General features: G+C 44.6%; 1 protein-coding gene across 5 annotated transcripts in view; it reads right to left on the bottom strand.

Moving 5' to 3' along the window:
* The window catches only part of ROR1 (receptor tyrosine kinase like orphan receptor 1), a 146,855-nt gene that overhangs the window by 5,979 nt on the left and 123,823 nt on the right, over nt 1-17,053 (bottom strand). For all 5 annotated transcript variants that reach the window (XM_032696573.1, XM_032696576.1, XM_032696575.1 and 2 more), the window contains 4 exons: nt 8,281-8,408; nt 6,813-7,130; nt 4,704-4,949; nt 305-516 (listed from right to left, as the gene is read on the bottom strand). In XM_032696573.1, the coding sequence (XP_032552464.1) occupies nt 305-516; nt 4,704-4,949; nt 6,813-7,130; nt 8,281-8,408 (904 nt within the window). The remainder of the gene's footprint in view (nt 1-304; nt 517-4,703; nt 4,950-6,812; nt 7,131-8,280; nt 8,409-17,053) is intronic.

Here is a 17,053-nt window from a genome sequence, read left to right as displayed (position 1 = left end):
AGTAATATAGGAATAGAAATTATATAAATTATAGGACATATATAAATTATATAAATAATAAATAATATAAATATATGAATTTATTATAGGAATTTAACATAGGATTTATATCAGGAATTATATTCCTATAACAAGAATATCATAGGAATTGCCTCCACAGCCCACACTTGCTATGCTGCTGCAGAGAAAAGCCCTTACAAAAATCACAGAAATCACAAGTTGGAAACCAGCTCAGCATTTCAGCACCAAGTTTTTGGAAGCATTTCCCTCCCTGCCTGTCCAGACAGCAGGAATGTGGGATTACCTTTGGTTTGTAGGCGTTGAGCATGGACATCTCCACGTTCTGCCCTCGGACGTGTTTCGGCTGCCTCTGCACTGGAGGGGACGACGACTTCTGGTTGTTGCGACAGATGCAGATGAAGAAGAAGAGCAAGGCTATGGCCAGGGGGATGGTGACACTTGGCACCAGGATATACAGGATCTCCATTTTATTCTTTTCCTTGGAATCCTTATAATCTGTTTCAGAAAAAAAAACAAACAAACCAACAACGACTGAAAGACCCCACAGAGTCAAATACATCCCTGGCTCAAGTGTTCAAAAGAATAAAACATCCAGTTTATTTTACTGCAATTCACCTTGAATGCTGTTTTATTTCCTTAATATTAAGAGAAAAAATAATTTGGTGGAGTAACATTTCTGTAAGGACCCAAAATGACCAAGAACAATTTCCCAGCAGCCTGTCTGGTCAAACCTGCTGATGGTCAGGAAGCAGCTGAATGAAGTGAGGTGGCCATTGCTTGGGGTGAAACAGAGTCCTGGCCTAACACAGATTCACAGAAAAGTTAATTCCTAAAGTAGTTTATGGAAGAAGCTTGTGGAAGGTGACCCTACCCATGGCAGGGGATTGGAACTAGATGATCTCTAAGGTCCCTTCCAACTCAGGCCATTCTATAATTCTAAAAAAACCTCTGGTGGGATTGCAGACTCCTAATTTTAATATGTATATTAGGTTTCGGTGCTACAGTTTCCTTAATCCAATAAAAATGTGGGGACCCATTGAAAAAGGATAGTTTTATCCCCCTATGTATTTCCAGCCTCCTGTTCTCAACATCTCCCAGCATTTCTGTGGCCACCCAGGGCACCAGAACAAATAGCATGTGCAGCTGAAAACTGATTTCCTCGTTAGTTTTAGGTGCAGGAGCAGAACAATAAGGGACTCTAGAGCAGAAGAAAGGGAGATCACATGGGAAGTGGGAGGAAATGCATAGAAATGGCAAGAAATAGAGAGAACAGTCCTGGGGTTTACCCCAGGAAGTCAGGAAAGGGGTTCAAAAAGTCCAAACACAGACAAAAGCTGTAGTGTAATCCTAAAATAAATCTTCCTGAGGACTTGGTCTTAATAGGATTAACAGGCTAATGGGAGAACCCACCCCTCTACCAACTCTATAGAGTGTCAGCTGAGCAGGGTGGCAAAAACTGGCACAAAGGACACAGTAATGTGAGGTGAAAGGAAAGCAAGAGCAGGGATAAAGGAGAAGGATCTGGAAGAGGTTGGGAAGCCAGTTGATTTGACATAGTGTGAATGCTCCACATAATATTTGCTCCCTCTGCACTCAGGTCTCTTCCCAGTGACTAATTTTAGAAACATGAACCCCCCTTCTGCCACTGCCCAAGACATCAGGCACTACTGGCTCTGGCTTCCCAGGGAATGTTGCTCAGAGGGAAGGAGGGGAGAAGCTTTGGGAAGGAGCTCACGCAGCACCCGCTGGTGCTGACAAGGACAGACCTTCCACCGCCCGCTCTGCTGACGCCCGCCCTGCCCTGCTGCTTCCCAGGAGCATTCCTAAGGCTTAGGGTATCATTACACACGGATTAACACACCAGGGAACTTGGAGGATCCCCTAAGCTGCAGGACTGGTGGCTGTAGCCTGGTTGTTTATGAGGGAGATGGGGAATGCCTGTGGCAGCATCAGGCTGAGTGGATTCTGACACGATGGGGAATGTTTTATTATTCTACAGGGTCATTCCAGTTTGTTTGTTGGTGTTTTCCAGGGTGGATTTGTCCAAGTGCTCAGCGGCCCACACAGATATCTTTTATGCACCTAATTGAACATGAACTTGATCTGAAGCTTGGGCTTGACTCAAATTGTGACAGAGGCAAAGTTCAAATGGTTCTGGATGTCACTTTGCATAACCCCTCTTCCCCCTCTCCTCTCACAGGCTCCCACTGTCCTGCTCGTCCCACACTCCTCTTGGACTCTTCTTTTTAGATTAAGTTGTGCCATCTGTTTTTTAATTAAGAGAAGAGGTAGACCAAGTATTTCTACAGCATTTGGGAAACAGGAGAGGACTAATGACCCCATGACCTTCTCCCTGTGCCCAGTGTGCTCTCACTCCATCTCCAGTGGAAGTCCAGCACGGATCCACTGTGGGTTTCTTTGGCAGCTGCTGCTCTCCAGCACAGACACACAATCACTGCCCTTCCCCCTTCCTTCAAAACCTTCTTTGCTAAGCCTCATGCTCGAATTACTCTGTGTTTCACATCTCCCTATAATCAGGGTGACAAACTTATATGAAACAAATCTATGGCAGCTCGTGGGATACAGTTGAAGAAAGGAAAAGAAAGCAGCAGCACGAGGCAGGCAGAGACCTGGGCACCAGTTCATCACCTGGGCTACTCCAGTCAAAGGGAATTATTATTCTTATTAAGTAGCAGCCCCCGCCGTGAAGCCTCATTAGGTTAATAGGTTTCTTGGGAGCCACCCTAATTAAATCCATTTCCCATCTAGGCATGTCCTGGTGAGGCAGAATGCACAATGCTGATTAAAATGCGCCTGAAATGGCTCTTTCAGCCAGTGCAAAGCCAGCAGAATGCAAGTCCCACACAGGACTCTGGTTTTAATATGCAGATTAGCATTTAACAATTAAATTACTACTCACCTGATACAGCTCTGTTTGTCTTTAGAATAATAAAGCCACATAACAGCTGCACAATGAGGACCAGTTAAGGCAGTGGTGAGAGGTTTTGATAATTAAAACCAAAAAGGAGAATCACAGAATTGTTGAGATTGGAAAAGCCCTCAGAGATTACCGAGTCCAACTGTTAAATCAGCACTGCCAACACAGCTCAGACTTTGTTTGAAAAATAGAGGTGATCTTGCCAGGCCTTCTAAGCTGTATTTTAAGTTTGTGTTTACAGAACTGCCCTACCTGCATTTTGATTTTGCAAAACGAACAAAAATTGGAGATTCAGATCTCATTTGAGTCTGCTTTTCAGAGACCTGGGGGAAGTGGATGGAAGACCTAAACAAATGGTTCCTAATTGTTTTATCTGCATGTAAAAATAACAATATTGATAACATGCCAAGAAAAAAATACACATATTTCCATGGACATGCCAGAAATGTATCCAGAAATGTTATGGAAACTCAGAGTAAAAAGTTTCACACAAAATTTTATGTTGCCTACAAATTGTCACAGTAATATTCTCTTTCCCCTTGGAAAGGAGATACCTTTGATGTTACTGCTCTGTAGCCAGAACCAAATTAAATGTTTTCTGGTTATGGTTATGAACATTCCTGCAGTGAGACATGTTCTGAGCCTGTTCCAAAGTCTTTTCCAATTAATGAAAAGATGGGAATCAATGCCAAAATGGGATCTAAATTATGTTCTTACTGAAAGAGGAGATCAGGGGAGAGGCAGACAGTCTGGGCTGGATCACGTGCATCTCAAACGCTCTCCTCATTTTTGGGCTCCTCAGCACAAGAAGACATTGAGGGGCTGGAAAGTGTCCAGAGAAGGGAAGGGGAAGGGTCTGGAGCACCAGGAGTGGCTGAGGGAGCTGAGGGGGCTCAGCCTGGAGAAAAGGAGGCTCAGGGGGGACCTTCTGGCTCTCTGCAGCTCCCTGACATGAGGGTGGAGCCAGGTGGGGGTCAAGCTCTGCTCACAGGGAACGAGGGACAGGGTGAGAGGAAACAGCCTCAAGATGTGCCAGGGGAGGGTCAGGTTGGGTATTGGGGATGTTATTTTCTCATGGAAAGGGTTGTCCAGCCCTGGCACAGCTGCTCAGGGCAGTGGTGGAGTCCTCACCTCTGGAGGGATTTAAAAGCTGTGTGGATGTGGCACTTGGAGACACGGGTCAGTGGTGGCCTTGGCAGTGCTGAGAATGGTTGGACTTGATGTCTTTACAGGGTTTTTCCAACCTAAAGGATTCTTTGATTCTATGACTTAATTTGGGCTAAGGAGTTACATTGATTGCAACAGCAACCTGGAAAGTCAGGGGCGCTTGGGCTGCCAATGTGCAGGTATTCCCTGGGAAATTATTTTCATGGCACCACTTTATCAGCTGCAGGAGCAATAAGTGCTCAAAGGTCTCCTTGGAGCAGGGATGTTGTGCCTTCAATTACAAACACTGCAGTCAGTCTTGCCTACGCCTCTTTTCTCATGGGTTCAAAAAAGACACTTTATGCACATCTCCCTGACCTCCCACTTGGCAGGACGTGACCCTGAGGCTGGCTCAGTTGGTTAGAGCATAGTGCCAATAACACCTGGGTCAGGGGTTTGATCCTCATATGGGCCACTCACATAGGAGCCGGACTTGATCCTTGTGTGTCCCTTCCAACTTAGAATATTCTATGAAAATTCTATGAAAACCATCCCCCTTTCTGTCCCAAAATGAAACATAAAACAGGTCAGCACTTACCGCATGCCGGGACGTCACAGAGCTCGGACTTAAAGTTCTCATCCAAGGTGAAGCACCACGGGGCGTCCTTCTGGTTGCCGGGGTTGCGGCAGTAGGAGTGGCCCCCGTTGAGCTCGGGGTACCTGACGGCGGTGAAGGTGTGGGTGTGGGGGTACTGCGAGTTCCAGGGCTGGCACTGCCGCCCCGAGCGCGTCACGCTCACCGTGCCACGGTAATCCACCCCCGTGCTGTTGTAGCACTTGTGGTCTGGAAAGGAAAATAAGCCAAAGCAATGGTTGGTGGTTGTGGTGGGTTGACCCCCCAAAGCCACTCTCTCACTCCCCTCTGCAACTGGACAGAGGAGAGAAAATACAACAAAGGATTCATGAGTTAAGGACAGGGAGAGATCACTCATTGATCACCATCATGGGCAAAGCAGACTCAAAGGGGGGATATTAATTAAATTTATTACTAGCAGGATCAGAGCAGGATAATGAGGAGTAAAATAAACCCTAAAAACACCTTCCCTCACCCTTCCATGCTTCTAAGCTCTATCTCCTCCCCCACAGTGGTGCAGGGAGATGGGAATGGGGATCACAGTCACTTCTTTTTTCTGCTGCTGCTCAGGGAGAGAAGTTGGAGTCCTTCCCCTGCTCCCTGTGGGGTCTCTCCCATGGGAGACAGTCCTTCCCTAACTTCTCCACTGTGAGTCTATCCCATGGGCAACAGTTCTCCCCAGACTGCTGCAATGTGGGTCACTTCTCCATGGGGTCAGTCCTTCAGGCACAGGCTGCTCCAGTGTGGGTCCCCCACAGGACCACAGGTCCTACCAGGAAAACCTGCTCCAGCATGGGCCCCTCTCCCCGTGGGTCACAGGCCCCTGCCAGGACCCTGCTCCAGCAGGGGCCTCCCACTGGCCCCTGGGTGTGTACACTGTTGGTCACATGTTCTCACTCTGCTCTTCTCTGGCTGCAATCTTCATCTGCCCCACAACTTTTTTTCCTTCTTAACTATGTTATCCCAGAGGCATTGCTGTCATTCCTGCTGGGCTCAGCCTTGGCCAGCGGTGGGTCCGTCCTGGAGCCGCCGGCATTGGCTCTGCAGGACATGGAGGAATCTTCCAGCAGCTTCTCAGAGAAGCCACCCCTGTAGCTCCCACGCTACCAAAACCTGCTCACAGAAACCCAACACAGCATTGGAAAGGCAGATGGATGCAGCACACGGGGGGATGAGCTGCCAGCATCCCCCAGCAAACTGCTGCTGGCCCAGGGCCGGGAAAAGCCAGTTTGGGAACACGGGCTCCCAATTTGCTGCGGCTCTAATGCAGGGCCTGCTTTGCATTCACATTCCTGGGAGGATTTAAAGCTTATGCTTCTGTAATGAAAACAGCTTATGCCGAGCGTTTTTAATATAAGATACACAAAAGAAATAAAAACTACAGTGGGAACCTGAATTGCAGCCATTATTTTCATAGGAAGGTGGAGAATTTGTGGGAGCCATGTTTTATATTTGACTATTCAGATGTGTAAGGGTTGTGAACAGGCTGCAGCCCAGCCTGATCAAAGAGTGAGCTCAGCCAGTGCCTAAAATTAGGCTGGCTTAGGCAGGGACAGCCATGGATCCAGCCCCTACAACCATTCCCCTCGACAAGCAAGGGCTGCAGTGGAGGGCAGGGAGGATGAAGCCACCCACGTTCCTAAGCATGCAAATTCTTACACTTCAGGGTTTCCTACTTTATATTAATTAGAAAAAATTCATATTAATTAGAAATTACCTGAAGAAGTCTTTCTGAATTCCTACACCCTGGACTAGCTGGCAGAGAAGTGCTGGAGTTGGGAATTAAGAGAGGACAGCACCTGGGAGCTGGCAAAGCCCAGCACCAGCTCCAGGTTGGATGCACAAACCCTCACAGCCAATCTTTGCCCAGCAATATTTTACTTATATTATATATTTCTATTTATATATGTTATATGTTATAGATTACATTATAAAATATATAAGTATATATAATAATTATACAATATGAAATATAATTATGTTATAAAATACCTAATAATATTATATTTTTATTTTTATACTGCTAGTTCTTTAGGTTATATTTCCATGGAAAACTAGACATTTTTCACTTACTTTTATTGATGGGATCTGCCATTGGAATGCCAATCCGGATACAATTGACAGCTTCGGGGCTGTCTGGCTGGGGAAGATCTTCACAGTTGGGCAGCTTTAACCTCATCAGAATCATGGGGTTGGATCTTGCAAAAATATACTCTGTCTGGCACAGGACGTTTTCCAGGATCTCACACTCATCCCGGCACAGATCCCGAGGCTTGGGGGCCGAGGAGGTCTCGTCGCAGTAGGGGAAGGCGTAGTGGCACAGCGAGGGAATGGCAAACTGGGAGCACTTGTCTGACAAATGGCTGGAAGTGCCAATCATGGTGAAGGCAGCTGGAAAACACACACAGGGATTGCACTTAAACCGCTGGGAATGTTATTCCTGTGCTCTTGCCTCAATTCCCATTGCAGCTTTTACTCTCAGAGGTTCAGGTGATGATTCCAGAAACACACATCACTAATTACACCAGAAGTTATTAATGATGCTAATTTCACTGACAAGGAAAATACATCTGGTTTTCAACCAGGGTTAATGCTAAGCACATTACCAAAACCACAAAGCCAATTATTCTTTTTTTCCCCCTCCGAATAACTTCTAATAGTTTGCAAATTCTTGTAATACTTGGATGCCTCTTGGCCAACAGGTAAAACCCAAATTCCTGCAGGCTGCAGGATGACAGTACCAGTTCCTTTATGGAAGATGACAACTTTCATACAATCCCAAATGACTCTTCAAATGAAATGCTGTAAGATTATGAACTGCTGGCTGTACAAAAACCATTGGCCTTTCTTGGGGGCAACGCAGAAGCCTTTTTTGTGATGTTTAGGGACAAAGGAAGAACATTCTGGGGAGAAGAGAAATTTGGGATAATCTGACAGCAAGAGAAAATCTGAATATAGAGAAGATGATTACCATGGCTGGGACCTGGCCAGAAGTAAATTATATTAAAAAGAATAGATGTATCATGATATCTGTGAGGCCTCTCTTTGAATTTCCCATCAACATATCCCACAAAAACATTGAAAACCGGTTCTTTACTAAATCCAAAGGAAGAACACTCCCTGCTGGATTTTTTATGCAGCCTTTTCCAGCACCTAAATGATCTCAACCACATAAAATCAACTAATTCTGATCTCCCTTGGCTTTCAAAATCTGTTTGGGTAACAGCAGCACAAAATCTGTTTGGGTAACAGCCTGGCTATGAGCCTCCCAGAAGCTGTAAATACACAGACCCTTCTCCTTGAAAAATCAGTTTTTAGGTTGTTTGGGGGATCTGGAGGAGTAGAGGCATGAAAGTTGTTCAGACCGTCACTCTCCAGGTGACTCCCTCCACGGACACCATGCAAGGTAGAGTCCAGGGTGAAGCTCATGGCAAGAGGGAATAAAGTGCAAATAAAAACGGTATTGCTGTTTATAAAACTCTAGCAGCTTTTTGGGAAGAGACAGCTCTGTGGGGAAGAAGCCAATGTGCTGTTTACCCACCTGTAATCTGGTTCTCTATCTCCCCCTGCATGTGCAAGGACTCCATGTAGATGGTGCGGTTGCCGATGAACCGCGCGCAGGCGATGCCCCGGTAGGGCTGGCAGAACCCGTCCTCTTCATACTCATCCCTGAAATCAATCAGGAACACAAAGGGCTGAAACATTTCACAGGCAACTCTGCAACAAAATGTCCCCCCAGGGAGCTGCCTCTTGTATTGGGAGGGGCCAAGGCGAGGGGCTCCCAGGATTTGTGCTCATGATTCGTTCTGGACCTGCCGTCCCTTCCAGGAAGGATCTTGGATAAGGGATTATTTGGTCTTTAGGTACTGCTTGGCACGGGCTTTGTGCCCTGGAGAGTTTAACATTCAAACATTCCCACACTGCTGCAGGTAGTTTTTAGTGTCTCACCAACCACCCCAAAGTGAAGATGAGGATTATTTCCTTCTATTAACTTTAGGTTCATTTGCGAGATATTGAAAACTCTTTGTGAGATATTGAAAACTCTTTGTGAAATGCTGAAAATAATAAGGATTATTTCCTTATATTCAACAAGATCTTGAATATTTATTATTTTAAAAAATCTTCATTGGTCTGGTAAAAAGTATTAGTGGCATTTCAGCTCAGCCAAAATATACATTCATGTTCTACTCAAGAATACACCCAGTCTTGATTAGAAAAGAACCATAAACTGCCTGAAAAAAAAATATTTATGTTTATTTAAAGCAGCTAACACATTGTTTTCTATTTTTGAACCAAACTTGCACTTCATATTGATAAATACGGCAGGAAGAGTGATGCTGGCAGAGACAGAATTTAAAGTGTGTATAGAAAATGTAAACTCTCCCAGCACTGATGCCCTTGAAATAGGAAATGTTCCCTCAACCTTCAGTGTGTGGTAACATTTAGTGATGAAACAGAACCAAGGCTAAGACAGGAGTTAAATGGACACATTTCTTTCATTAGGTGCTTTGTTTTAGGCAATATAGGAGACCTTTAATACATAAATCCAGATGTGAAATTATTTGCCAATATTCTTCAAACAAAGCAAAGAAAGGAAATTACTAAACCTCTGAAGACCTGGTTATTTTGAACAGATAATCCACAGCTCTGTGCTGGCACTCAATGGAGGGTTTTAGGGCTGTTTTGAGGTGCATGAATCAGCCCTTTTACTTCCTTGCTTTGAGAATCCAGGTGGAGGCATTCTGCATTGAGATATTTGGGATCCATTTTCTGGGCAGACACCCAGGCTCTGCTGAGGTCTCGGCAAAAGGAGATGCCTAATGAAAATTTGCTGATAATTTCTTTGTTATTCACATCCACCCCAGACAGCTCCTATATGGCTCTCAAAATTGGATAAAGGATACTGGAATATCCCTAAGTATGATGACAGCTGGGGAGGCAACAGGTTACTTTCTTTGTGTGCTTTTTTTTTTTTTGCAGAATTCATCCTCCCCCAGATGCCAAAAGCTGAACAGTGGAATCACCCTATGCCTTAATAGGGAAAAATCAGAGCTTTTTTAATCAACTCTGCCATTAAGTTTAACAAAAGGCACTTTCATCCCCTCCTGAAGATTTTGGCTGTGAGAGCTTGGAAATGCAAATTCCATTTATCCTCTTTGAAGTGGCCCATTCATTGTGTGCGTGGCTCACAGAGCCAGCGGCTGGTCCCTGTCACAGCAGCCAGGACCAGCTAATGGGATTAGTGAGAAGAAGGGCTAGGCTTGCCTTCCAGGACACCCCAGACATCTCCCAGCACTCCCGAGCTACCAGCTCCAGAGCAGCCTGCGGGATTCCCACAGCGTCGCTTTCCAGTTCACAGGGAGAAGTCAAACACCAGGAATTAACCACAGTAATTTATGAGTGTGAAGACAGCGGGGTGGGAAAGAGGGATGGGAGAGATGGAAACCTCCTTCCATAGGCATCTTACAATTGAGAAATCAATGGGAAGGGGGCCAGGCTTCATTGGATGATGTTCCCAAGATGTTCCCAAGTACACTGGAAACTGATTGCAAAAGCACAACCTTTAACTGCCAATTAAACTCATCATTAACAGCCCGATGGTGGGTTGAGATGCCTCAGTTAATGTGTTGTATTCAGCCAACAAAGATACTCTGAGATGTAACCAGGGACACAAACCACATCCACCAAATCCCCCAATAGGATATAATTAATTATTCATTTATTATTCATTTATTATTTTCTCCAGGCTAAATTTATTATGGAATTTAACTCAGGGACTACACAAAGGCTCACCTTTGAACAGAAGGAGGTTTAACTGCAATAGCTGCACACAGCAAGGATTAGGAGTGAGCTGGGACACCAGTTTACCTGGATGCGAATGCCCTGAGGAGCAGGATTTTGCAGATTACCTCAGAAGGTGAAGATTTAAAATGAAGGGCCTGGATTCCAGCACCTCTGCCCTGGGGCTGCGTGCCAGGGGAATTCACAGAGGGAAAACAGGAGATTAGGAACTCCTACAGAGCAGGCACTACTTAGAATTGTTTCGGAAATCAGCTCCTTAATGGGGCAGAAGGATAAATCAAAGGAAAGGAACCAGAGCATCAAAGTATGACAGGAGGATCCCTGAGACCCAAGAGAATGTGGTCCCCTGGTCTCTGCTCCCAGAGCTTTGGGTCATGGTGATAAAAGAAGGGATGTATTGGGCTGGAATGTGCATCAGAACAGCAGCTCCCACATCAGGACTCCTGATCCAGGCCAGTAACACATCACTGTGGGGAAGTTATTGGCACAATGTCATCAATGAACAAAGGCCACTCCCTGGCTCCCTTGCTGTGTCACCCTTTGTCAGCTGCCGAAGGTCTCACAAAATCCCCTCTTGCCTCTGCATCTCTTCCTGATGTCTTCCTGATGCCTGCACTGTTTTCCATGAGATGGCTCAGGATGGAAACATTTAGATTTAGTATCTCAGGACTCCCTGTGCATCCCTTTGGTCCTCGATGGGTACCCAGGGCTGTTCCCTGGAGTCAGTGCTGCTGCCAGTGCAGCTGCCAGCAGGCACTCCCTGAACCACCACTGCCCACAACACACTGGTTCTGGGGAGCAATCACCAGCTCTCCAAGACCCTTTCCCACCGGACAGATTCTGCTCACCAGATGTCCCATCCAAATGCAGCAAACAGAAGCATGCAGGGGCTCCCACAGCTTAAACATTTTCCCCACCTCCTGCTGCCAAGAGGCAGCCGCTTTGGCTTTAAACACAGATATCAATTTTTTGGGATCAAGGCTGAGCTGCAGATTCCTTTCAATGTCCATCTTTTGCATCCCCCACCTGCTTTGTGTAAGCAAATCACAGCATCCCTGCCCCAGTGTGTACCTGCTTCAGGGTCCTGATCCTTTTCTTCCCACAGCAAAAGGAAGGGTCTCTTTGGCTCCAACAAGATGTAAATTAGGTTTTATTCAGCAATTATTGTGTTAACATCTACAGACAAGCTTAAGTCCTAATGATTAAGTCCTAATGAAATGGAAGTCAATCCAAGCCCAGAGGGGTTTCTGACTGTGGATGGACTTAATCTCTTGAGTAAATTCTGGCTCAAGTAGAGAGGACAGCAGTCAGCAGGTCAAAACCAGGGATGCCAGCTTGTAGGAACAATTCCAGCCTAATCACAGTGCAGCTTCTGGGGTCTGGGTGTTGCCCCTCAACTGACTTACACTTGCACCCCTCAAAGCCCTGGAGACCGTTCAGTGAAGGCTACAGAAGACAGAAGAAAGTGCTGGATCTTAATGATCAACAGCTGATACAGCACTGTAGGGCTTTAAGATTATTTCTTATAAGATTTGATTTCCACTCTGTTTTCTGTTTGATGCTTTAAATATTTCTAGCCTTGATGTTTCCCTTGGAGCTTGTCCATTGCTCTCAGATCCCACTGCAGTTCCCCCTGTGACAACACTTCTGGCTTCATGGAATAACAGAACAGAGGATTAAATTTACACCATTCTCAGGTGTCTTTGAGTATCTGATTGCACAAAATTTACAGAAGACTGAGTCCGCACCCAAAACCTCTGAGTTTGCACTGGGATCCCAGAGGAGGCAGTGACAAGGCCATGTCAGGAGAGATCTGCTGCCCAGAGAAGCAGTGGCTGCCCCATCCCATCCCAGGAAGTGTCCAAGGCCAGGTTGGACAGGGCTTGGGGTAACCTGGAATAGAAAGTGGCATCCCTGCCCATGGCAGGAACTAGAACTTAGCTTAGCAAAAAGTTTGTAACCAGGCTTTAACATATTAACAGAAAAACTGAACCTTGTGAGATCATGTTTATTTATTTTTGCAATCCAACATATTAAAAATACATACTCCAAAGATGGTGTAATTGTGTGGTCATTTCTACCACACCCCATCGATTCTCTCTCTTTTCTTTTTCTCCCTCCCTTCCTTCCCTCCCTCCCTTCCTCTTTCTCTCTTTCTTTTTGTCTTTTCTCCCCTTTTTGCTTTAAGAAGGATTTGAGTGAGTACCCAACAAGAAAGAATCATGAATACAGGCCTAATTTTGATACCTTGAGCAAAAAAGGACAAATGAATGAATAGGACAAGGCAAGACAAAGTCCCAAATGCTTTGAGTATCAAGGGTATTGTCCTCCCTTCTGATCCCTGTTCAACACCATCCTGCCAGAACTCAAGCTCCCACTCGGGTCTGTCAGCAGGTTGGTTAGGTGGGATCACCATTATTTTGGTAAGTAAATCTCTAAGTGACAGCAATGTAAATAGAGGAATGTGAGGGGTTAACAAAATCAGCCACAGAAAGGACATCCTACGGCCCAGTGGCACTGGAAGATGCCTTAAAGCCAGCAGGGATTAAGGTGTGTGTGCAGAGCCAGGCTGGTTTGTGGACATGATCCAATCTGAAGAGCAAAAGCAAATAAATGCTGTATTATCTCCATTATCTACCAAGTGGAGATGGAAAAGCTTTGGTTCTGTGTGAAGACTCTCCAGACATTTTTTTCACTTGCAAAGTGAAAGGCATTTTGTCTTGCTTATAAAACCCCAAAGTACCATAGCACTGAACTAGTCAGAGCTGTTAATCTAAATAATTTATATCCAACAGCAGAGTCCTGATGGGAAATGGACTGATGGGAAAAGGCAGCCAATGTTGTCTAGTTCAGACAACCATGGGCTTTACACTCTTCTCTTCCAGGGAAAATCAGGAGTGCAGGACAGAAGTGTGAGCAGAGCTCAGGTCCTGACACCCCGGTACATCACAGGGATCAGAAGGACACTCCTGTGCCCTCTCCAGAGCTGCATCCAAAGAGTCCTGCCTAACACCAAAATTACTCCAAATTTACAACCTAAACGTGGGTTATGGGGGTTGTAACTTCAGGGCAGTTTTGTTCCTAACCGATGCTGAGAGGTGACAGCACAGAGAGAAGAAACACACTCTAGAAAACTCTGCCATTAATTAAAAGGTGTGTCAATAAATTATTTTTATGATTACATATAACCAATGCATCCCCATTCATGCTGCATAAATTATTCTTACATTGTTAAATAAATTAGATTTTGTTCCATACTTGTGTTCCAGCTTCACACAGAATCAAATGAAAGGGTTTTCGCTTGGCAGATATCCCTTAAAGCAAACAGATGAATAATATTCTCTCATACTTTCCAAAGAGCAAAAAGCTTGTGCCTTGCTTTGAAAATGGGAATATATTGGCTCTGGTTCATAATAATATCCCAGCAACGTGAGGGCTTTGCAAAAAGAACTGCCCAGACTTCCACGTCACTGTGTACCTTAAGGGAAAGTTCTGGGTAATATAAACTATTGCTGTTTGACACCCCTTTAAAGTCACAGGGGTGAAAGGGTTCACTAAGAAAGCAGGGGTATAAAGTAAAAAATTCCTAATGGTGTCCTTTGATATCATTATGAGCACCACTGGATAATAATAATAATAATAATAATAATAATAACAATAACAACAACAACAACAACAATAATAATTACCTGGTCTAGTGGAAGGTGCCCTGCCCATGGCAAGGGGTTGGAATGAGATGAGCTTGAAGGCCCCTCCCAACCCAAACCACTTTAGGACTCTGTGATTAAAAAATATCAATATGCAAATATGATCTGCCTCAGTAACTACTTTAATTAGTTGTTACCTCACATTCCAGACTGATGTCTGCTTTACATGATGGATAAAGCATCCAAAATTACTGTGGGTTTGGGATGCTGTTTTGAAGAGATTAGAACACGAGTTGGCACAAGGCGGCCCAACCCAGAGCTGAGGCCATTTGGGCCATTCTACACTAAAACCGGGACAGATGAAATTTCCTGATCCCCTCCAAATCCTACAGTTCCTCAAACATATCAGTCTGAGCATTTCTCAGGGCTGGATAACCCCGTCCTGGCAGCCTGGCAGCATTCACAGCCCTGGGAGCTCCATAAAATACATCTCTCTTGCAATGAATCCCTTGGCAAGGACAATCCCAAGCAAATACTGCCTGTTTTTCTTTGGCATCCTAAGGAAGTTCTAGTGTCTCTATCAGAACAACTCATTTTGGGAGGCAAGAGCTGCCTAGAAAATAATAATGACAAGAATGAAAAGCTCAATTTTACACAACCAAGTGCTTTATACTCTTCTCTCCAGGGAAAACCAGGAGTGCAGGTCAGAAGTGTGAGCAGAGCTCAGGTCCCGACATCCTGGCTCATCCAGGGATCCACAGGGATCAGAGGGGTACTTCTGTGTTTTTTCCAGAGTTGCTCCAAAGAGTCCTGCCTAACACCAAGTCATGTACCTCCAAATTTCCAACTTAAACCCAGGATTACAGAGGGTGTTGCTTTAAGGGGAGTTGAGTTCTAAATATTTGATATAAATACTGATCAAAATTAAATGAGCGCTGAGATTCACTAGTTTTCTCCTCCTAAACACTTCAATTATCTCTTTGCTAAGAAAATTCCTGCAAAGCCGAGGGGCATTCCCTGCAGGAGAGGGTGCTGTGCCCGCTCAGCAGCTGCAGCTGGTTAGGGAACAACCCTGGACAAGCACTTGGATCTTTCCTGGCACATTTCTTACATCATTATTCAAGATGAACTGCAAATCATCCCCTAAGAGTTCCGGAAATGGCAGGAAACTCCCCACACTTATGTTTGATTTGACAAAGCTATTTTAAGGCTACCTTTGGAAGGTCGGCTCCTCCAAGTTTTTGGATGCAGAGGGAAAAAAACTCTTGAGATGTTTTTGAAGAGCAGTCAAGCAGGGTAAGATTCCAGGCACTAAATTCTGCCTCCTCTATCAAACCTTTGTGCTGCCCAGGAAAACACACTCCCTCCTCCTGGATTCCCCCCTGGGGCTGCAGGGATCTCGCACACACGGTCCTTATCCACCTCTCATCGGGCATCAGGCTCCAGATAAGGAGGTTTTGATGGAATGACCATCAGCTTCACCCCATAAATCAGCTCTGCCCTCAGTGATAGCAGAGCCCTTGGCCCCCCAGGGACGTTGGGCTGATGGGCCTTGGGAGAGGATGGATGGGACTGGAGCATATCCCATCCACATCCATGTCCTGCACCTTGGACACTAAACAAGATAGGCAGAGGAGAGAGAGGAAATACTGTTAAAAAAGATGACAAATTCACTGACTTGCTGAAACCTTTTAAAAAATATTTTACACTGTACGAGATTATATGCTTCTACAATTTAATCTGAACCTAAATGACACATTTATTGAAATGTGGGTATTCCCAAGTGTTCTCTCAGCTTCTGTGATACTCATTTTTGATTGAAATAGTATTAATTCCAGGGAAAAAAGGCACCTGACATCAAAAGGGTGAGTGTAGTATAAGGAAACATAAAAGGATTAATGTTCTAAAGTTGCTCTTAGCAAGATGCAAACATCTTTACACCATATAATTTGGACAACTTTACATCTTTGAATATGTAGATATAGTAAAACTCTATTAATATTATCTTTATTATTTGTTATATCAATTATATTTATTTTCATGCTATTTTTCCATTCAATGCATTTTTTTTCTTTCTCTCCAATGGAAGAACATCCAAACTTCCTATCCTCCAGAGATCTGGTTAAAACTACTGCAGACTGTTCTTTGCTTTGGAAGGAGTTCTTCCAGAAAGCAACATCCTGCTTCTTCCTGGGCCTCAGGACACTGCAAGTACAGCTTTGAACTGTTCCAAACTGACACAAAAACTGTAATTTTGAACACTACAAAATGAGTTTCAGACCTTCTGCAGCCCACTTCATCCCTCACCAACTCTTTCCCGCTTTACCTTATTTTCTGAAGTCACAGCTTTATTTCTGTTCCTCCCTCCCCTCTCCTTCCTTCTAACATTTAATTTGTCTTATGTGCCTCAAATAGTTCTTTCTTCTGGTGACCTAATATTTTAACCTTAAGCATGATGAGAAACAGACTTCCCAAATGTGACACTTGAATTCAAAGTGAAACACATGCCTGGGCACAAGTTAATTAAAAATAATATGTATAACTTTAGCTTGGTTAAACTATTATTTGACCAAAAATTTGCACCCATCAATAACTACCAGAGCCCACAATTACTATAAAAATAACAGTAACTACCATGAGCCCAAACTTACAAAAATTAGTGTTTTACTTGTCTTTTTATTTCACAGACAAAAAGATCTCCCTGACAGGAGGGTGGAGCCAGGTGGGAGTTGGGCTCTGTTCCCAGGGAACAAGGGACAGGATGAGAGGAAACAGCCTCAAGTTGGGCCAAAATTGGATATTAGGCAAAATTTTTTCATGGAAAGGGTTGTCCAGTCCTGGAAGAAGGAAGTGGTGGAGTTCCCA

Source organism: Chiroxiphia lanceolata, chromosome 9 (assembly GCF_009829145.1).
Source record: "Chiroxiphia lanceolata isolate bChiLan1 chromosome 9, bChiLan1.pri, whole genome shotgun sequence".
Taxonomy (NCBI): Eukaryota; Metazoa; Chordata; class Aves; order Passeriformes; family Pipridae; genus Chiroxiphia; species Chiroxiphia lanceolata.
The sequence above is the reverse complement of the archived record's forward strand: the minus strand, read 5'-3'. Positions and strand labels throughout refer to the sequence as shown.